At 44.8% G+C, this 22,696-nt stretch overlaps 1 protein-coding gene across 7 annotated transcripts in view; it reads right to left on the bottom strand.

The window, feature by feature from the left end:
- Fhos (Formin homology 2 domain containing) overlaps nt 1-22,696 on the bottom strand; it is a 132,492-nt gene that overhangs the window by 74,794 nt on the left and 35,002 nt on the right. For all 7 annotated transcript variants that reach the window (XR_006261407.1, XR_006261408.1, XM_043422373.1 and 4 more), the window contains exon 10: nt 2,650-2,759. Coding sequence is in view for 5 of the 7 variants with exons in the window: in XM_043422373.1 (XP_043278308.1) it covers nt 2,650-2,759 (110 nt within the window). In the remaining 2 variants the exon portion in view is untranslated. The remainder of the gene's footprint in view (nt 1-2,649; nt 2,760-22,696) is intronic.

Below are 22,696 nucleotides of genomic sequence, written 5' to 3'. Positions count from 1 at the left end.
TCGGCGTGGAAATTCCCATGATGACGAAGCAGCCTCCAGTGAATGGGATCTGCCGCGAGGATCTTTCTCGTTTGTAATTCTACGGCGCGGAGTTGCGGAATGTTTTTATATTTTTTGCTACTTCTCGCGCGGTCTCGCTTCGTTCTCAAAATAAACGAAAATAGAATGAATATTCGAATTGAAAGTAAAAACATCGCTGGCTCCGCGTCACGTTCGAAGGTACGCGCGATAATCCATTTTTTCTCGGCCTACCCTCGTGGTTTCAGGGCGTGGAAAATTCTTTCTCGTTATCACGAATAATCAATCGGTGACAAGAGACCGAAACTTTGGTTATAGAATACTTATCGGTTTGGAAAATGCTCTGAGAAGTGGAGAACTTTGGTTTTGAGGAAACGAGGGGCTTCGCGCATCGGTTCAGGAAACAAGAGAGAGCCGAAATTTTTTCCAAGTGGAACACCAATCGTGATAAGCCGCTTCAGATTTTCACAGAAACGAGAGCGCGCTCGGCGGTGAACGCGTCAAAGTTGTTTATATCGTTGGTATCGTGTGCTCCGCTCGATGTTAAATCGCGCAGGAACGAGCGAGCGATGGAAAGGAAAAAGGAGACAGAAAGCGAAGCAATTTCTTTGTGCGAAATCCGTTGGTAGCGGAAGTCGTTGAAAAATGTTTTCAATGCGCACGCGCGGTAGAGGAACGGCGGAGAGGAAAAGAACGGCAGGTTTTTCCGTGTGCCGTTCTCTCTCTGCAAAACGACAGTAAAAGTCAGAGCGCAGTCGATAGTTTGGAGAACGTTGCGCGCGAAGAGATAATGGCGCCAAGGCTTGGAAGCGTGATGGAAAGTGGCGTATATAAACTCTCGGTCGCGGATCCGAGAATATTGCTGGTCGCACGTTAGCTCGCGACTGGACGGCCCCTGAACACGGCAAATAACCCGAATTATATAGCGCACGTCAAAGGGGTTCATCTAAAATTAACTCTCATATGTATGGATCGAATATTCAACGGAGAAAAGTCTCAACTAATCTCGCTTTCGAGTCTCCCCTCAATCATATTGCGCCCTTCTGTTTGTCAGCGCTTAGTAGATCACTCTCACTCGCAAAAGCCTCTAACCTGCACGTTAGTCTGACGGCGTACACCTGATTACTCGCTATTCGCACGTTTCGTCTGTAACGTAACGATTGAGGTAACTCTGCGATCCAATTTACTCGGATTAACCTTCTATTTTTCGAGAAATCTCATCATTTTTTAATTTTCATCACTCATGTACGAGCTTCAGGAAATTCGAGGGCATCGTACCTCGGGCTAGGAACGTCGATCGATTTTTTAAAAGCGATTATTTGCCAAAGACTGAATTTCGAACAAAATCGTTATTGGACGAGTTCATTTTTTGCATTGTAGATATTCGAAATTCTCTGACTTAGAATATCTAAATTTTCAACAGTTTTAGTCAAATTAAGCAGCTGGACGGTCTGGTGACTGAAAACTAATAGTGGAAACTTGCACTCGTGCCAAGACTACTTCGTAAAACAAAATTGCAATATCATCAACGGAATATGCTGTTAGAAAAAAAATGTAGCATTTTTGGAGTAGTGTGTCCGGTCTTTCTAGGCTAAGCTCGTCGTTTTCGACCTGCGAGAGTCAAGCACCCTCCGCCTTTATGGATACAGAGATTCAGCGTTGGCTGATGAAAATGGGTCAGGACGTAAATAATGTTCTGAATCCATCGTCCGTGTTTGAAGAGGCTGGTCTAGAGACCTGAAGAAAAAGCTTTCCAGTTCATAGAAAATAAATGGCAGCCGAGACTTTATTCATTTCAATGCGGTTACACTCTCGTTGGAAAATAAAAATTTCCTGTAAAAACTTTGCACAAATATTCGTTTTCTGTTTAACGAAAATTGTGTAACGAAAGTTGTCCACAAATTTTGAACGAGAGAAAGTTTTTTCAGAGCCGCGTTTCGATTCGAGCACACGCAGATTCTGTCTGATGATTACTCGGAATCGTGGGAACACACGTTGTCAAATAAACGGAGTCGAAAAAGGAAGAGCTATTATGCCATGAAACGTGTTAAATGAATTCCGTGATCCGGGGAAAACTCGACACTTGTGCCGAGCCATCGCAATAATCTCGAGCGTCAACTGGACGGTTCAGTTTAGATGAGAAAAGTACGATAAATTATGCGGGGTGTTATCTCTTCGGTGATACGTAGAGAAGAAAATTGTTCAATTTTGGATGAAGGCGATGTCTGCGTGTGACTTACATAATGACAGCTCGGAACGTAGGTACTCGGCGAGGTTCTTCGCCTCGCGACGGATTTATCAGGTGAAACGCCCGACTTGAGATGTCAAATCGCTTTCCTACGTGACTCGTCGTGGCGCGAGACCTTCGTCGGGAAGAATAAAAATTGGGAAAGCGACGCGAGCTTGACCGGATATTTTTCCGTACTTTTGAAACTCTCCAATGAAATACTATTTTTCCAGGATTCTTTCACATTTTCGAATCCCCATTCGTGTACATACCAAAACTGTATTAAAATACTTTTGCGTCAAGAATTTTTCTGAACCTTGAGCCCATGCTACGATAATTTCATCGTTGTGATTCGACGTCACGGTGAAATTGGAAAAACACGAGATGAATTTTGGAGTACTCACTTGGTCTGGAAACCCTCGAACTCTTCCTGCTGCTCGTTGATCGACGCTTCAAGATCCAAATATGCACCGTAATCTCCATCCTTGTAAAGCTGGAGAGCTGTGTCGTCCAGCTGCATGAAACATAAGAGAAAACACTTAAAATTAACGGAACTGTAAATAAAATTGAAGAAACAAGGAATTTGTAGGTAATTTGTGGATTTTGGTGAACGAAAGTGAGTTTTCGAAATTTACGAAAATCGACAGGAAAATAAGGCAGTAAAGATTTTGAAGGTCGTCGAAGAATTCCTTGCAGAAGCAAGCCCCTGACTTATAAAGTGTGCCAACCACCGGAATGGTCTACTAAAAAATGTAGGTTAATCTATGCCTCAACGAATTGCTCGGACGAATTTATCGGTGGAGCAATAAAAAGAATTTGACGAATGGTTGACCTTCAGGAAATAATTTACGACGCTGGTTCAGTATTTTTTACGATCGAAGCGAGCGCACACGAGAGAGACGTTTCGTTCCTTGTATTTCTCGAAAGCATGATGTTGCGTAGGCAGAAAAATCTTCTGGTTACATTTCGGACGGAGATCATAATAGAATAACGTTCGTCTCAAAATTCCGGCAGACGTTATATATTTTGGGATGTTTTTCGGGCGAACGTAGAAGAACGCGGCACGGGTGGATCATCGGATGACATAAATTTCGCTGGTAGGTGAGCAACCCCTCCGGTGTGTTCGAGAATAAAAATAAATTCACGTCAGTTCGTCGAACTCTCGTTTGCTCTCTCGCATCCGGGCTCCGAGATTCGTCCTCAAATACAATCCTCCGTATGTATATATTTCGTCTCGGTATTAATCTCTTCCGAGAAATATCGTGAGCCCAAAGTGCACAGTGGCAACCATTTGCTGATGTTTTTATATTTTCCGACAAAAACAGATCGATACCGCTGCTAAAATCGTGCATGCAAGCATCGCTCTTTGCTTTATTGTCTCTATAACAGGAAAAGATTCTCGTTCAGTTTTTCTACTGTGTGAGCTTTTTTCAAGAAATTATCCCACCTAAATAGACGACGCTGAAGTTTCCAACGTTGGAGTCCAACGAAATGAACGAAAAAAACTTTTGCAATTCACCGATTTTTTATTTCACGAATCGTTGGCGCACTTGAAAAGCTACGAATCGCAAATTTGGCAGGGAACAAAATAGGAGAATTACTGGAATTATTGGAGAGTTTTTTTCGATCATTTCGTTGGACTCCAACGTTGGAAACTTCAGCGTCATCTAAATAGAATATCTCGGTCGCGACTGCTTCCCTCTTTTTCTGAAACGCCTAAAGCGAGCGGGGCTCGAAAGCAGCGCCGAGATTCAGCTGCACTCAGCCCTTTCCCCTTGTCATTTTTAATTCTGCCAAACTTGCAGTTTTGCACGAGTAGCCTGATTCATCGCTCGACCCGAAGTATAAATACGAATGCGTGCAATCGTACATGGAAGAATATGAAATTATATACCGAAGAGATGATGGAAAATTGAATCAGAGAAAGAGCAGGAACTTGGTAGAGGCCGTTACATAACACAGGTCGCGCGCATCGTTTTATTCGCCGCTGCTTTCTGGCCGAACGGCAAAGACGCGCATCTATCTTTGCAACTTCGTAGCAAATCGGGCTCGTAGAGCATGCAAACGCCATTAAGTGAGATACGAATAATCCGGGGGAGAATTTTTCTCAAAAAATAATAAGAACGTCGCGCGCACAGTTATTGAATCCGTCTCCGTGTCTCATCATACTCAGAAATGTAGTATGAGAAGAGTCCTGTGACAAATGCCTGCCAAGAGAGCGTATCGCGGTGCTAAAGTGCTCCGGGAGACTTATTCGAGATATCAAATCCTGATGTATGCATAATTTGTATACGCAATCCAGTATATGGGCGGTTCCGACTCGAGAGAATCGAAAACGAATGTTATCGAGGCTTGAAAGTTTTGGCGCAGAAACGTCAATTCTTCAGCTGCACTGGTTTCCTCCAAATTTTCATTTACTGGGATCAAATCGAAGCTTGAAGAAAATAGAAATCTCAAACGGATACCGATTTTCTGAGTGCGTCGTCGAAACGAGAATTCAACTGCGGAGCTGTGCTTCCAAACTTTATTTGAGCCTGCACCGTCGAAGAGGAAGTTCTAAATGAATTTTCACGAGCTGTTAAGTAATTTTTGAGAATTTCGAGATCGAAGGCACTCTGATTGTAGGAGAAATAATGATACGGAAGAAGGAAGCCATCAAAATTTCAGGGCGATCCGCGCGGAGTTCTTGAGGGACTGGGGCACAAGAAAAAATAGGAAGAGAACATTAAAAACACGTTAGGTTCTGAGCTACATCGATTTTGAATAAAATCCCGCGTATAGTTATAAAAGCACACTTATAAAGTCACTCTCTACTCGCTCGAGCGATTATATGGGTAACGTGGACTATAATATACACACATTCACTATAGACGCGAGGCACGCGGTGCTCGCACACTATTAACAACGCGCAATGCTCTTTTTCGTTTTGCCTTGGCGTGTGTTTCACACTCGAGTGCGGACGTAAGTGTAAGTAAGAAACGCGTGAAGCGCAACGGCATCGCGTGTGTGCTCTCGTATATATTCGAGAGTGAACCTTGTTCTCGAGCTGCGCTGCGTATACGAAAGGAGGATTTCAAAGTAAAGGAAACAAAAAGGAAGAAAGCTCCATCCAAATTGATACGGACTCGGCGATAAATCGCAATACGCAACAAGCTGCGGATGCAACACTTCTCACTGCACGAGGCTTTTGTAGTAAGAAGCAGAATTTTCGGTTACGAAACAACTCTATTTATCATCCAAATCCAGGTTGATCAGTGGGTTACAGTTTTTTATGCTTTTTTCCTATGGAAATTCAAGAACCGGCGCTGCGGAAGGTGGATGCTGGAATCTTGGAAACAGAACATAAACTGAAAACGTTTAAAAATCAGTCGAATGCACGATTCCATCGTAAAGTGGACTTCCATGGTGATGATTTAGGCAAAGTTCGTTCTCGTGTTTTCCAGCATTTCTCACATAAGCTACTGCTAAGAAAAACTAATGCGAAGGAGTGCGATGACGAAAAGTTTAGACAACCTTGGAGCGTTATTCCTTTGGAAGGTCCTAATTGATGCTACATCGTGTCCGAGTGAAATGCTTCTTCAACATTGAGGGTTTACCACGATACATTAAAATGTATTGTAACAACTGGATTTTATCACCACGTATAGTATAAAGGGTTCTAAAAGGAAAAACATGTAAAAACTGAGCTGCTCCATGGAATGTTTACGGCACACACAAAAATAGCGGAACGAGAATTTTTAGTGTGCGACACACTCAAATTTACGAGGCACCGGCTCAACATTTCCAAAGATACCAGGTTTTGCAATTTTTATTTAAAAATACTCATTTTTGTTGCAACTTTTGTACACAAAATACGAAACGACGAATTACGGCATTCAATTAACTCGCACCGAAATTTTATAGCATCGTGACTACGTGACTATAAAACGTAATAATTTTTATTGTTTTTTGTTGCTCTTTATCGAGAACTTTTGACGAACGAGACTGACGTGCCAAAGTTTGGAGTAGTAAAACAGACAAAAAATCCAGGATCGATGATCGTTTGATTATATTTCACGAAAATCGTCAACTGCGCGACAAGCGCTGAAAAAGAAAAGGAGAAAAGCCAGAAGTAACGCGAACACGATTGCGGAGTGAATGCGACCGAAAGTAGGGCGCAATTTGTCTGGAATAACGAAAACTAATAAACATAACTCTCGACTGACCTGTCGCCCACAGCGCAGGTCAGGAGGGAACAAAAGCTGGTGCAATAAATATGATTGTATTAGCCGAAGCTAATCTCGGTGCACTTGAGTCGGTCGCGCGCGTCGCACGTATCGTATACCGCAATAAACGCGAGAAGACAGACGTTCGGGTGGTTTTAATATACGAAAAGGAGATTGCCTGGAGGAGCGCGGGGGTGGAAAGGTGGGAGGAGATATGGAAGTAGATACACGGTTGGACGGTTTTGTAGGTGACACATACCGGGCACGTGAGCGTCTATGGGTTTACCGAGTGAACAACGACGTTCCAGCATTACGTTCTCGTTTGCTCTCGCCGGGCGCGCGTTCAGACTTTTGAGAAGCGTGAGGCCACTCGAGGATCGAGGGTGTTGGACGTAGCACACGTATGATATAAACGAGCATCACGAAAGGAGTGAAAAGACACACGAAAAATAGAGAAAAAGGAGGAGAGAAGAAGGAAGCACGCCGGGCGAGAGGAAGAGATCGGAGAAAGTAGTCGAGCCCAGAAGCGTGGCGTCATTGCTAGTTGTCGCAAATGGAAGTGGATGTAGGTAAGTTGTGTGCTTAGCTGGTGGTTAATAGAGGACACACTCAACAGGCTCTATCTCCCCGTTACATCGAGCCCATTATACGCCGCCGTTTACACGTGTTCATGCGTACTTTAACGATTTCAACGGGTTTAACAAACGCACAGTTGCACTTATAAACTCCTTTTAGTTCTCAGCCCTGCTGCGCATATGTGCGCGCGGAAGGAGAAAAAGCAAGGGGGAGCGAAAAATACACGAAGATATAAAGAAAGAAACACGTCGGGCTGCATGGCTGCTGCCGCTGCTAGGAAGCTGCAGAAGTGCCGGTGAACGTTTGCTGATCACTGAACTGTCGCATAACCTACGACGTATAGCGTGTCATTAAAGATGATTACAGAGTACGAGAGCCCCGGCAGCGGTTCCTGTGTGTCAAAGCAGGCTTTATGTGGTACGCCGAACGCTTAAACCTCTCGCGGATAAATAGAGCAGAGTTATATGCCCCTTGCCCCATTGCACACTTGGCTGACTTCCTTCACTATTCAATATTTCAAGCCCTTTTTTAGCTCTCTAGTGCGCGAGCTCATTCGCGCAAGCGTTTTACCTCGAGACCCTCGCGTCCGGCACGCTCTTCGGATTTCATTTTGACATCGATAAAAACGAAAATTACTCGGTTCAATAAACCAGGCAACTGTGAGAATTGACTCTCGTTCTACAGATATGACCAGAGCGAGCCTGGATGATCGAACGACCCTCCGCGAAGAGCAGCCCCGGGCTCGTGAGGCGATCCCTGCGCGACACAAATCTGAATGGTTCTGTACCACTGCGTGAACTCGAAATCAAAATAAAATGCTCCCAATCACTGGGAATAACCTACAAACTTGCCAAATTTATGAATAACGCAGATCGACTCGAATGACGAAATTCCTCGATAGACCCACCAACAAATCCACCCGGGGACAAAAATTCAAAACAACTTTCTAGAACGTTTCCGTACAGAAAAAAATAGTTTCTCTTGGAGCATCGTATTCCAGTCATTTAAAGAGAGATTTTCCACTTAAACATCACTATTTTGAAATCCTCATTCCATCGTAATCCGCATCCTCGGTATCTGGACCACAGAGGAGAACCAGAACGGATTCCAGAATATATACGCGCGCATTGGATTTTATACAAATGTGCAGACAAAGAGAGGGTCGTGCGGTGCCTCGACTCTGTAAAGATTAAATCTAATCGTCTACGGTTACGTGATACTCGATACGCGTTAGAGCCTGGTTAATGTGTGGAGGGGAATGAGGATGGAGAGAGAGCGAGAAGGGGACGAGTGTGTAGTATTAGGGTAGAAGTGCAACGGGTCGTGCAACTCTCCTTGGTCAAGCGATTGTACGGTTTCGATAGTCGATATTCGCTCTCTCTCTCTCTTTCTCTCTTTCTCTCCCCTCTCAATCTCTTTTTCTCTCTGTAATTTACTCGCCGCCCAGACGTTCCTACTCTGTCGCCCCGCAGGGTTTTTCTTGGGACCGTTTTGCACACTGCGCTCCGTATATACAGAGAGACTGTGACGAAACTCCGTTGCCGCGAGTGATACACCAGGGTGGGTTTTGTTATAGCCATCTCTTCCGAAGCTGCAATGTGCGAGGAGGTTTACGGCGTAGTTCGAAGTAAATTCTGGCCCGTTTGGCGCTACTTCGGTGTAGGAACAGCCGATTGGCTTGCCCGCAACTCCGCCGGGGCGGACTCGAGCAACAACAGAAACTGTGAACACCTGGCATATTCTCAAGAACGAGGTAACCCTCGGTACGAAAAGTATGTAGCCTCGACGAACGAAACTCCAAGTTCGGAGCCGCCGCCATACGTAGAACGAAAGTTCAAGCTTCTGACCGTGCTTTACTTCGGGGTTATGGACTCTCGACGATTAAATTGCCCGGGTGCTACAAATTTCGAACACTCGCTCTTCCCAGCATGTCATACTTTTCTGCCCCGATCCTCCCCTCTCACTTTTTTCTTTATTATACAAATTTAGTAACAATTTACAATCGTGCTTGCCAGGAAGAGGCGATCGCGCAATCGTATTCTAATAACGAAACCTGCAACCAAAAACTCCTCAACGTCGTCCTCATCATCGCGTAGGCTTTTCTGAATCTCGACACAAACATCGTCGATTCAATACGAGATTGGCATACGTAATAAAGACCAATTTACACTGTAAATCTGCAATATTTCAGCTATTTTATTTTAATATATTTCGTATACAAGAGAAATTGTTGTTAAATTATTTCCACTGGTAATAAAAACATTGGTAAACGAATTTTCTTCACAATCATAATTTTCTTTATGCGACCGCGTTTTATGAACGATCAGAATTTTCGTGAGCGCATTTGTATTAATAATCACATGACGCGGAAACGGATCGCGGCGGAACCAGCGTTTATCGAACTCCAAATCGATGTATTTATCTTTTGTAAATATACGTATCGTTGTTTTTTTATGATTCGAAGAGTCCCCTTTTTCGTGTGGAATTTTCCACACGATGTCGTGCCTCTGGCTGAACCCGGCCGGTGTTTTGTCGACGAAGAAAGTCAAGACGCCAGCCGCAGCGACGGTGAGGAATTCTTCGATGAATTTTATTTTCCGATTAGCCGTATCGACGATCCAAGGAGCGGTCGACAAGGACCTCAGCGACCAATTAAATTGAGATCCCCCACTCTCTCACTCTCTTTCTCACGGGGAATGCGCAAAATGTAAATATTCGTAGAGCCCTCATTACAAACGTTCGCACTCTTGACACAGAATATTAATCGTTCCACGAACGTCCTCGCATCGCGTGCACTCTCAAAGGTCACAATTTCTCGATTATTTTTTCATCTCCAGTTTATTATTTAGGGCGCAGCACGTATATTTACGCTGAAATCTGATTATTTGAGGACTGCCCCGCTTGAAGGAGGATGCGAAGCGTCGCCCATGCGATTTTCTCAGCACAACGAGATCGTCCGTAATTGTGGGATGCACGAGACTTTCGCAGAAACAATGCGTGTACGTAATGAGCGTAATTGCTTGGCGCTCGGAGTTGATCACACATCCACGCAGTTATCTCTAGGAATAGACTTTGGTGATCTCGCTTCATGAATACGTCGATGCGTAACGCATACACGTGCGTCTATGCATGTCGGCAATATCGCGCAGGATGTAGAATCGTCGCTTAACCTCTCGCGATGTGATTGAACCGAACGAGTCTGCGGTTCGACCCATATATGTCCGCTGCATCTTTAATTGGGTCGTTACGGTCGACCTTACGGAACGGTCGCGGTTCGATCATTCGTAACAAGACCTAGGTCACGCGCGTCTCATATGCTCGAGCGGGGATTCAAGCGCGTCCCGAAGACTCCGAATGCAGCGCAGTCGCCTTTTCCGTGCTCTGGATAATCAGAATTCTTGGAATTTCTTCAAAACTTCCGGCAAAATAAGGACAATTAGGAAAACGTCTCTTGTCAAAAGTTTCGAGTGTTCGGAGTGGGGGGAGGGAAGCTGACAAACGTTCGCGGAGCTGGAACGACGCAACATCTTTTCTTTGATTATTTGCTTTACGAAAATGATCCGGGGGGCGAGAGCAAACATTTTTTGAGCGTTCAACCTTCTTAAAGGGGGTTTTCCGGAAGGTTTTCAGTCTCGCAGCCTCTTTGAGTGATTCGTGAAACACCAAGATGAGAACGAAACGTTTTTTTTTCAACTATTTCGTTGGACTCGAACGCTGCAGGCTTAGTGTCACGAAGATGTACATAAAACATGAGAATTTTCACAAAAATTCATGAACCAACAATCTTTAGAAACCGATCGCTTTAATTACGAGCCGCGGAGAAGGCAACGAACGATTCAGTAGAATTTTTCGTTTTTCTACTTCTCTACGTACCCACAACGAACAATTATATTCCCTGCTGTAATTACAAAGCTGCCGGTTGATTTTCTAGCGCAGTTTAAAGAGTTTTACAAACAATTCCATTCCTATGGGCCTCAGAGCTGTTGATTTTGCGCGAAAAAAGTATCATAGCAAGTTAAAAAACGTTGATGCGATCAGCGTGCAACTAATAAGCGAGTCGCGTGTTGTGCCATTTCGAGAATCCTTTGAGAGATTCAGTGAAATCTCCTACGTAGCTTTGGACACGCGAATGCATGTGTGGATTTTCCAAGCGTTTGTGAGCAATCGTCGGAGCTGATTCAAGCACCCCATCTCGCGGAGGACACGCGCGAACGTTTTTTCCACACAAAAAGTAGAGGAGCCGCGAATTGAGATGCGCATTCATGCGAACGTGCCTGCATATCTGAGCGTGTGTGTGTTCGTATATCGAGCATATATACGTGTATTAAAATAGTGCGAGGCAAAGTGGAATTCTGCGGCGCGTGGGACGCGTGTGAACCTTCGCCTGTCCGTGTTCATGTACACGCGCGGGTGTAGAACGAAAAAAACACGAAACCGTTAAAACCTCGGTGCTTCTAATTAAATTTGATTGCGAGTGAGAGATGTTGGGTGATAAGGAAACGCAACGGCGCACAGGCGGGAGACACGACACGTACGGGCTTACGTTTTATGACGGATGCGAGAGCTCGGGGCAAAGTATAATTCGAAAAAAGTGGCGATGACGACGATCGGGAGATCCGAAATGTAGTAACGCTGACGTACGAATGACGAAAGAAGTTCAGAATAAATTCTTCGTCGCGATCCCGATGGGTTTTGGACAAATTTACGGAGGAACAATAGCAAGTGTCAATCAGCGTACTCCGGCTTGTATTTTGGGCTTCGAAACTCCGACACGTAGTCCGTTCTCGTCGGGACTCTCACCCGCGGACTTTCGTGCGTCCGCATACGTTCGCGGGGCAAAGGTGACGATGACAACGGCAGGATAAATAATTGAGAAGGAAGCTAAAATGTGAAAACGTCGTTAGTCCGCGTGTTGCGTGTGTCTCTGAAAGCGGTGAGACGGTCCTGAACGAGGCCCATTGTCCCCGAGCGTTTTGAGGCTCCTCGCGCGCGCACGGCATTTTGTCTAGTATACACACGCGTCGGCAAAATATTCTCGTTTGAGAGAAAGGAAAATTAAGAAACGCTTTAAGCCGCGCGATAGATCGCGTGTAACTCCGAAGTCCAAGGTCTCGGTATACGCAACTTTTTCTCTAACAAATTCCGGCTTTCGTCGGTACCGCGGCGATTTATTTCGCGACGCTTAACTCCGATACAGCAAAATGTTTGCGGCATGATTTACGAAACCGGACTCTACTGGATGAGAGATTTTGACAAGCGGATCAAATGAAATGGAGCGAATATATAATAAATTGTAAATCTATTCAAACTAATATTTTCTTCCGAATACGCAAACTCCCGCAATTGTTTTTCCTCGGGGATTGAAATACTTCGATATCGAGTGCGATGTACGCGACCCCCCAGAATTGAAAAACGAGGTATTACTCATGTTATTTTTCCACTCGCGTACTCTCTCATGTTTCCATTATACGTAAGCAGTATATTACGGAAGAGAAAGCAATTGGATTACTTGACCGGAACGTTTCCACCGCCACATCTATTACCGTACAGACTTCTTAGATTCAACGTCTGATTGGTTTATACACCGCGCGGAAGGGTTTCATTCTCCCGTGTCTGATCAAAGCGTTTCGATACAATAGGTACAATGTGTATGCAGAGATAAAAAAAAAATAAATAAATGAATCGTCTCGTCTAACTCGATATCCCAGGGAGCAACGAATTCTCGTGGCCTACTTCGCATCTCACTATATCCCAGTCGTTCGATAGTCGAATACACATGTATTTGCGTCTGCTAAACTTGTAAACTGTACGCAGCTGACGTCGTAACGATGCAGAGCAATGCATCGTGTCGCGAGCGTCTAATAATCGATTTTTAAGGATACAGAGCTCCGTGGTCCGCTCGAGTCTATAGAAAATCGCGGCTCGGCTCGAGACAGTTCAAGGCAAAATTGAACTTGACACGATGCGTGCGAACGTGGCTCAAACTGTCCTCAGTATTTGCAGAGGGGTTTCGTAAAATCGTTTGGAAATCTTCCATCTTTCAGCGCTGGTTTAATCTCATGAGTTAATCGCTAAATCCTCTTATTGCTTTAATAAATTTCAGGGATTTTCATGGCTCGTACCAAGTTTTGAATAATTCATGAAGATCGAAGCTGCGGGGAAAATCTTACAAGCGAAAATTGGTTGCTTCAGTGTTTAGGTAAATATTTTGGACAGAAAAAAAACTGAGTTTCTCATTTCGAGGGGATTTCGTATCATCGTCGACTCAAGAGACCATCACACGGTGCTTGAACGACGCGTTTATGAGCTACGAGTTCTCGATCATGACGAAAAATACGTTTTTTGAGACTGCTTGGCCTCGATTTCTGGAAAGGTCTGACGTCGCATCGACGGTTTCAGCGACGAGGCTCGCGTCCCATGCACAGCAATCTGTGAAAATAGCCTGGTCGCTTCCCAATCACCATCGGAATAAGAGCAAAGACATTGATTCTTCCGTCGTGATATATAACGTCGGCGGAATTTCAACTGTCGAGTGCGATCCTCGTTTCATCAGATTGAATTCTCTTTGGAACAAAAAAGATCGGGATTTCCATTCAAGTCTTTTTTGCGGTTCCCCAAAGCCTCTCAAAGTCGAGCAGAAAAAAAATGGTTTCAACTACTTTTGAAAGAGTTTGATTCGTTTTTCATCGGTGTAATCATAAAAGGATTTGTGAGCGGGATGATTCACGATAGCAGCAGGGAATGTAGTTAGTTTTCTAATTCGATGGAGGAACGCGCGTCGCAGTACAAAGACCCGGAGGCCGTGGTTCGATGGACGTTACGTATCGCAAGCTCCTCGCTTGCAATCTGCACAATCGTCGAGGTCTCTCTCGTGAGCCAGCAGGACCCGAGTGCGGACCGTTTGTTTTGCAAACCTCGTTTAATCAAGTTGTAACCCGGACGCGAGGCGAGGAGGAGGAGGAGGCGGAGGGAGCGAGGAAGGTTCCGAAGGCCTGTACAATGGACCGATGACAAATTATGTCGCGGTTTGCGCACGCGATGGAAAATGAGCTACGAGCAGTGAAGAGGCCCGCGTACCTCGCGGTTCGTACTAAATGCGCAAGAGTGAAAGCGCGCAATTATAAGTGGTACGATCGTGGGGCGAGCGAGAAGGATCAGCCACACGTTAAATAATGGCGCAGAAGAGTACGTTGCCGAGCATGTATTCGCTCACGCTGATTAAAGAAGTCACGATTAGGTGCACGCTCAATAATAGATATATTTTCATGCCACATTGAGCGGAGGCTTTAGCTCCGCGCCAATTTTCGTAACGAAGTTGACTAATGTCGATGTCAATTAACTGGAAGTAGGTCGATCAACGATGATGCTCGCGATTACGGTAAAAGAAAAACCTTGTTATAATTGTGTAATTGAATTTCCTGCGGCATTTATCGAAAGCCGCATCGAACCATGCGCGGACTCTAGAACGAAATATCTTCGAAAATTGAAAGGCATCCCCGCGCGAACAAGGAAAGTTTGCCCCGTTGGCTCTATCGCAGGATTAAAGTTTCTCTACAATCCTAAATATTAACAAGCGTATGTCGAGCTGAAAGGAAAAGAACAAAGGAATGACAAGGCACAGGAAAAGTTGAGGGCGTATGTAAAATTAACAGTCGGGCGAGAAAAAAAAGGAAGTGAGCCTCGTGCACGCAGGGATCCGCTGCCACCTAGCATTCGCCACGGAAAATGTTAGCTACGAGAATAAGCGAGTGTGCGGGGTGTCCGGAACGTCGCTGAAAGCAGCGCAGGAGGAATGCAGTCGCCGTAACACTCCAAAGAAAAGTCCTTTTGCACTATTTCTCTCTCGTTATTCGCCAGCAGTCTCGCCCGCATCGCAATTTCAGCTTTCAGGACACACTTTGTATAAGTGCGGAGGCTCGCAAGCCAACAAGATTCAGAAACAGTAGGAAGAGCCGGAGTAAAATCATCCTCCCCGCTCGTGTTGGGGGTAATTGTCATGCAAAGTAAAGAGGCAACATTAGCATCATAAGCGGGCAGATACTCCGCATACTCCGGCCATTGTATACTCCCTAGTTAGTTCATTAATTCTGGTACGCGTGGCTTTATGCGCGCTCTACGTTCCTGCGAACCCTGCACCACACACGTATCAGGCATGTGTGTTTGTACACACCATTCTGCAATATTACGCGTATATCCGGCATTCTCGTGTACGCCAAAAGGTTTGCTTTTCACAGCACAGATATATGCAAACTCGGGGCGAGCTGTATACGTTCGGGAACTTCTCATCACTATCTTATCTTCGCCCCCCGAATTCCAAATGTCCTGTGCATGTACGCGAGAGTATATGAACGGACTAAATTATATGTTACTTCCTTGAAAAGCGAACAGAAAACAACTCGCCGACGCGTCGACTCTTGGCGACGCGGAACTTTCCGCTCGCTTTTTCTTCGAGAACTTCCTCTTCGAGAATAGGAAATAAAGAAGCCATCGAGACTCGAAAGCCGGAAGCGGGGGCGAAAGCAGCGCGCCAATAATCTGCGGCCATCGTTCAATCGAAATTGAAATTCGGCCATTGATTGACGCGCAGAGCGGTAAAACGGTTTCAAGTTTCAAATGGTTGAGAAGCTTTGGATAATCGGGCGTTCTAAAAGCAGTGGCACGTTTCGCGGAGCTTGGCAAATGCGGAGAAGGTGAAGCAGGCGTTTAGCCAGCACATCGTGCGGTCGCGTGATGCACCGGAAGAATCGTGTTTCTGCTGCATGCTCCTGGTCTTGTGTGTCGACGAGCAGTAAACACTTCTGCCTCTCGGTCTCTCTCGCTCTAAAATTTAATCGCATCCTCTCCCTCGCGCATCCTACATCGTACATCAAGGAGACTTCCTACTCGAGTCTTCGTCTCGAGCCGGGCTTCTCGCTGCTGCAACGATCCGCGAATAAATCGTTTCTCGCCTGATGGAGGCCAGCTGGGACGTTGTGGAATCCCACCACTAAAGACACACGAGCCGGACAAGCGAGAGGGCGAACGAGCTCTTTCCCAAGAGATAATGTATACCCTTTAGAAACGTGAAAGCCGTGAGCCGAGTGACCCTAATGCAAGCCGATCAAAAGCCACGCGAGCCATCCGCCGCATACGTGACATCTACGAATACCTGCTGCATGCACACAAAACCGCAGCAGGAAGAAACGCGACATTTTCAGGGACAAGATTATCAAGCTACGAAATTACTTTCGAACGGGCGATGGAGAAAAAGGGTTCGCTGAATATTCCAATCGAATTCTTCTAACGAAACGCCGGGCTTATAGGACGATTTATTCAACCGAACTTCCGGTAGTTTTTCAACCGGAAGAGCCTTCCGTGCTACCGCGTCGAGTTATGATTCGTGCGTCGGGAAATTTCGAGATCATGCGGTGAGCGAGTAGATAAGTGAACGGTACAAACATCGAAGGCACGAGCTTAAGCGAGTGCCCGCGGTTGTGGACAGGAAGAAAGAAAAGCGAAAGGGGAATTCGGGGATGGATAGAAATTGGTCGTCGCGAAGCGGTACGCGCATGAAGGACCACGGGAGGAGCAGTAAACGGATCGGACCGAGAAGCGGAATCCCGCGAGCTCGTAAACTCGAGAGAATCCACGAAGTCGCATCACGTATCCAATTTTCCAGAGATCAGTTGCATGATACGGGAGTTTGGAAATCGTCGGATTGAAACACGCTGTGGCGGGACACGGATGAGGAAGAGATGGAAAAAGAGGGAGGAAGAGGGACGGAGCGACGCGGTGAAGGGCGGAGAGAGCGAGAGGGAAAAAGACGTAAGCCCTTAGAATTTCTATCTCTGGTGCGAAGCCATCCGGCACAGAACTAGAGCGCACATAACGACGGGATAACTTCCGGCCCATATAACTGTGTTCCAAAAAAACTACGAACGCGTGTACCAACAAATCTCCCGTTTGGCGACGATCCCCTTTCCGCGTCTTCTCTCCCGTTCATCCCGCGCGCGAAATTCTTATCGGAACTTCAAAACCTTCCAATCAAACGGGTGTTTTGTTTCCTTTACGAGCAATCCCATAATTTAGCTACGAAGTAGGCGAGCATCCCCCTGGTAACGGATGCAAAAGCACTTTTTATGCGTTTTAGCTCAGTACATTACTAAAAACTCATGTTCAAAGTTGCCTCAACACGTTTTGAGAAGCAAGTGTAAGTAAAACCATTCAAATTCACTCCCAATTATTTCATGCCTCCGCTCCGTCCCCAAAAAATAACAACAAAAAAATGAAACACGTTTTTCGCGAAAATTTGTTATTTGCTATTGATGCTCGAACGAAAAAGAAGCATGAAAGTCGAAAAATTCTGCGGACCGTCACTACACTCGCTAAAAATATTCGTAAAAAAATCAAATGCCGAGTCTAATCAAAATTGTCCAGTTTTCGGTCAACAGTCACTTTTCCTATTGGAATATGAGCAAAAATAATCCATCAGCATAGTAATGGAACTTGATATTAAACAATACACATGAGAGCATGCTCGCAGTTCTATAAGTTTGTTTATATAACGAATATACTGATCAAGAAAGAGGTCGACACGAGGCCCTTTGTCATTAGAATCAGAGTCACTTTTTCGACCACTGCAACGCTCAGTTAATCGACAGATCTCTTAGAGTAAAGTTCATTGAATAAAATATATAATTGCTCTGCTTAAACTTTGTGCCATTTATTTCGAAACCTGCTCCCATAATCCAATATTTCCTTCTCAATTTTTCTCAATCCAATCGAACGAGCAAGCCGTTCATTGTTCGAATAAATGTCGATCGATGAGCGTATGATTGACAATGGTAGGGCACACATGGGGGTTACACAACAAACTCCATTTGTAACATTCGCGGTTGGGAATGTTATCGGCCGCGTGTATACGTTCCGTACCGATATCACCTCCGTGCATCGTTCTCTTATCGAAGCTTCCTATCGGCCAATTAGCAGAAATGAGATCAAAGCTCGAGATTAACTAGCAGCTTCCTGTGACGTTGCAACGGTGTGTGCGCGTGTGCTTTACTCATTGGCTCATGAGTTTGCGCGTGAGTGTGTTTCATGGATTCAATGGGATTCAATGGGACTTGAAGCCTGCTCGGAGAAATACTAGTAAATGTACTGGAAACAGGGCATATAAATGTGTGTACACTAACCAGATAATGTACCTGTACGCGGTGTACACGGGGCTTTGGTACACAGTGCGGCATCAAGTACCAATGTACGAGCCGGTATATAAAGTAACGATGAGAAAACTGGTTGTGATATAGAGTGTAGGGAAACCCCTTAACGACCCGATCAAAGGTTATTCCAAGTTATTATTGCATCAATTATTTCTGTTCAAATATCCAATAATCCCAAGTTATTGGCTACTTCCAAGTTATTGTAATTATTGGGGATTACAGTTTTGTGGAACTTCTCTAAAAGTTGTGGCACTTTTGGGATAACTTGTTTCGTCGTTTTTCCAATTCATCGAGAAGAAAAAAGTTACTTTTTTCTTCGTACGAGATTCGAGCTTTTCAATTTTGGTTCATCAGTTTTTACGCGTCGATTGAAAGTTTGTCCAAATGAGAAACGAAGTTTAATCTTTTGAGGATCGGGATTTTCACGTTTAAATCGACCTTTTTACACGAAATTTGTACACAATGGCGACGAATTTTTCAAGCAGAGGGCCCGACCAAACTCGTGGTCGACATTTCGAACAGACCCGCCTTTTGAAGGTTGAAAAGGAGAAAAAGATACATCAATGAACGGAGCAGCTTTTAAAGAATTCTTACCGATAGGACATCGTACAGAAAAAAATCCGTAGGTCGAGTCGAGTAAGAAAAAAGATCACGAAGAATGCCATTCACGCGCACTGACACGAAGCTTTTATCGATGCTAACTTCGTCACCGAATGCCCTAGACTCGTTTTTTTCTACTTTTTTGTGCTGTAGATCTACATAATTAAAAATGCAGATAAATTTAGCCGAAATTACAGCTTCAACGAAAACGACAAGCATCGATACACAGAAGAATGTTAATTAAAGATGAATCTATTCTCGAAATGAATTATCGTCTCAACATTTTTTCATGAATTTTCCCCAGCGCTGAAATTCCCGTAGATATCGTCGGGCATAGAGAAACCTAACGAAACGTGTAGTAGACACGAAACGAAGGGAAAGAAAAGGAGAGTCGGCTCTCGTAGTAAATTTCATCGTCACAGCGCGTCGCACCGGGCTGCTCGCTCGTCGCACAGGTTTTGCAAGATTCGTTCGTGAAAAAGGATAAAAGGAATGAAACAACGGAGAAAACTTGTGGGGTCGTAATCCATTCGAACAAATAGCGTGTCTCATATCTTCTGTCAAGCGAATGTTCCGGTCGAGCGGATAGTATTCGATCGATTGAACTCGCATGAATGAAATGGGAGACCAAAACCGCGTGAACAACTGTACATTATTGGTCACGGAATGATTCTTAATTACTCGATAATCGCTTTTCCTTCACCCGCCGAGGTAAATCGGCGAGCAATGCGTGCGATAAAGAGGCAAAGACAGAGAAGTAATTATGGCCGATTCCATATAGATTGGATCGCGGCGTACATTCGCATTATTGGCGCTTGTCCAGTGGAGCGTAAAGAAAAACCTTCTCATATAATTCCGCTCCGAACAAGCGCGAGGCTTCTCTCAAACTCGCAATCGCAATATCGTGATCTCATCGAATCGCGTCGATCGAAAAAGGCAGCGGCAAGTGAGATGAGAACTCGGCAGGGGTCGAGAGAGGAGCGGCGAGAGGGAGGGGTGGTTAACAAAAGGAAGATAAAAAGAAAAAGGTCGCAGATCGAAATGATGAGGGGACATAAACGCAGTGGAACGAGGATAGGAAGCAAAGTGCTGCTCGCTACGCCGAAGATGGAGAGAAGCAGAGTTTTTGATAACGCGAAAGTAGAAAAAAGAGATAAAAAAGGAGAGAGAGAGAGAGAGGAGATCGTCGCATCTGGTCCCATCGTTTGAACGGACGACAATTTTATTGGTCTGCTCTGACGTCAATGTTAAATCCATCATCGAAGTTTTATTGGCGGGTCGACCCTTTTTTCTCTCTCTTCTTCGCCAAGATTTTAATCGAGAGACGGCGCAGATCATCCAGTCTTGAAAACTCTAATGTAATTCAAGTTCTATTATCGTTATCAATGAGACCGCTGGACTCGCATTTTTTATCGGAGACGAGTCACTCGGGATGTGGGAAAAAGAACACTTTCAAGATCATCGAATTTAGGTGACGAAAAAATGCGGGGGCGCGCCCACGCGAGGTCACTGACCTTTGATTGCACGAAATGCTTCTTATTTTAATGAATTTTTATTAAAATCATTTTTATGAGAGACATCAAAGCTGTTAACGGCGCGTGAACAAAACGCCTCGTATTTTCCATTATTTTTCTAGTATAAAGAACTAAAGTTTACAATTTTTAGTTCTTTATTCTAGCACCGTAACGACGTCGAAAGACTTTTCATTGGAGTTGTCAAGGTTTCGACACAAAAGATTGTTGATAAGTTCGATCGATGAAACAATTCTTCGGAAGATGATTATCGGAAACCGTCTCATTGGAGTAGTCATCAGCACAGGGGAAAAACGATCGGAAAATTAGTTGACCAAACGATATTACATGCACGAAGATCAATGTAAATGGCTGCAAATTAACATGTTACTCGAAACTGAGCCCCCGAGTGTGCAGCTGAGTATCCACGAGTCGAAGCGATCGATAGAAACGTCAGATAAATAAAGTAAAAGCAGCGTGTACCTCTAACGGGTTAAAATGCAGATAAACTTATGAGCAATCTCAATTTAACGCGCGACAACGCTCCGCAATGTGCAACTGTACGGCAATTATTCGCTCAGACATTCGCACTCGAACATTCACGGCGTTCCGGGGGGTTTTACAGGTGTTTTATATTATTTTTTTCCACGCAGCAACAAAACGCAAACATTATATGGCGATGCATCGCCGTCTCTCTCGCTCTCCCTCCTCCGACGATGCCTCGAGCTACAAGAAGCACACAGTTCTCACGCCTCATCTTTATTCCGAGGATAAAACCGCTACAGTTCTCGCGGTTATGCTCCGCAACGAGGCATTAGACGGAGAATTGAACGTAGGAGGAATGCAAGTTCACAATTACAGATGAAATAGACTCTCGGGCTGTGAGGCGTTCTGGATATTATTTGCGCCGAGTGTGAAAGAAAAAAGTCGTTTTTCTGAAGCCGGAAAAGTGCCTCTAGCTGCTCCATTAGGACGAATGGGAAACGGGGAAAAATGAATTGTTTTCCATATACGCGTTGTTATCGTCATTTTTCCTCGACCAGCAGTAGGGCAATGGGTCTCATTAAGCAAATACAGCGAGCAGATTCAACCTCCTTCTCGATGAGCGACCTCCCGCGGGTCATTTCGCACCGCAACAATTCTTCGCTATTCCTTGCTCGCAAGTGAGATACAATCCCACGAGGCGAATCACCTACGAGCGGTTCTTTCTGTCTCGCAGCTCCTCGCTCGCACTCCCTCTTTATCTTTTTCGTGCAGGCAATGTGCGAAGGCGGCGTTATACCATGGAAAATGAGACTCGAAGCACGAGGTGCGATAGAACGTTGAGGAAACACACGGAAATGCAATACCTTCATCGCCGAGATGCAATATTCTCGTTGGATGCTGTGCAAAGAATCAGCCGAGCGTTCAGCAACGTTCATCCGTGAAACGAGAGTTTGTTTCCACGAAGCAGCGCCAGAAGAAGAATAAGATGCTGCCTTTTTTCTTTGCTTTTTTACTCTCTTTGGAGCCCTTCACAGAACGAGTTTAATTCCCACGCTCTTTCTCTTTGTCAGGAGATACACAGGTAACGCAAAAATACCGAAATTAAACATCATTTTTCTTGATCCTGGACACATCGAGCTCGCGTCTTATTCGATATAAACGAAACTTCGTAAACCTGACTGAGTTCAATTTTCTTATTATACGAGAACGAAAAATAAACTCTCGCTGCGAAGAATGGGCATTCCGCTATCGAGAATTTCGATTTTAGAGCACGAGAACTGATTATGTGGGATGATTAAACGATTCTGCTTATTCAAACTGCACTTTTGTCGAAATTGAAAAAATAATTATAAAGTACAGCCAAAACATTCGTGAAAAACTCTCCAAACGAATCGACACTGACAATTCGATCGACAGAAAACTGGTTACGTTGGAATCTCTCCTTAATTCCTTTTCAAATCGAGAAGGCGAAGCGCGAGATCACGGAGAAGATTCGAAGCCAGTAAACAGAATTTTGGAGCGTTTCGACTGACTGCGTCTCGCAGGTCAAGTTTACAGCGTCGATCATTCAACCTGGAACTGCCACTCGTATTTATCCCGAGGGGAAACAAGTTCACAATATTCGCGGTCAATACGACAGCGGAGCTCGGGGTTCGTGCGTAAAATATCAATCTCGTGACTGACGATTTCTCGTCACAGATTTTCTTGCAACGACCGGAAGACGCAACAGCTGTGAGCAGGTATAACCAGAGAGTCACGGTGACTTGACGATTTTAGGCAGAACGATTTTCTCCTTTTTACCTTCGGTGATTTTCCTAGCTTAACTGCCCGACCATCGAGCAAGAGATTCGAACGGGGACTGGCCTATTCCGTGAA

This window comes from Venturia canescens, chromosome 6 (genome assembly GCF_019457755.1).
Source record: "Venturia canescens isolate UGA chromosome 6, ASM1945775v1, whole genome shotgun sequence".
In the NCBI taxonomy this organism is placed as follows: domain Eukaryota; kingdom Metazoa; phylum Arthropoda; class Insecta; order Hymenoptera; family Ichneumonidae; genus Venturia; species Venturia canescens.
The sequence above is the reverse complement of the archived record's forward strand: the minus strand, read 5'-3'. Positions and strand labels throughout refer to the sequence as shown.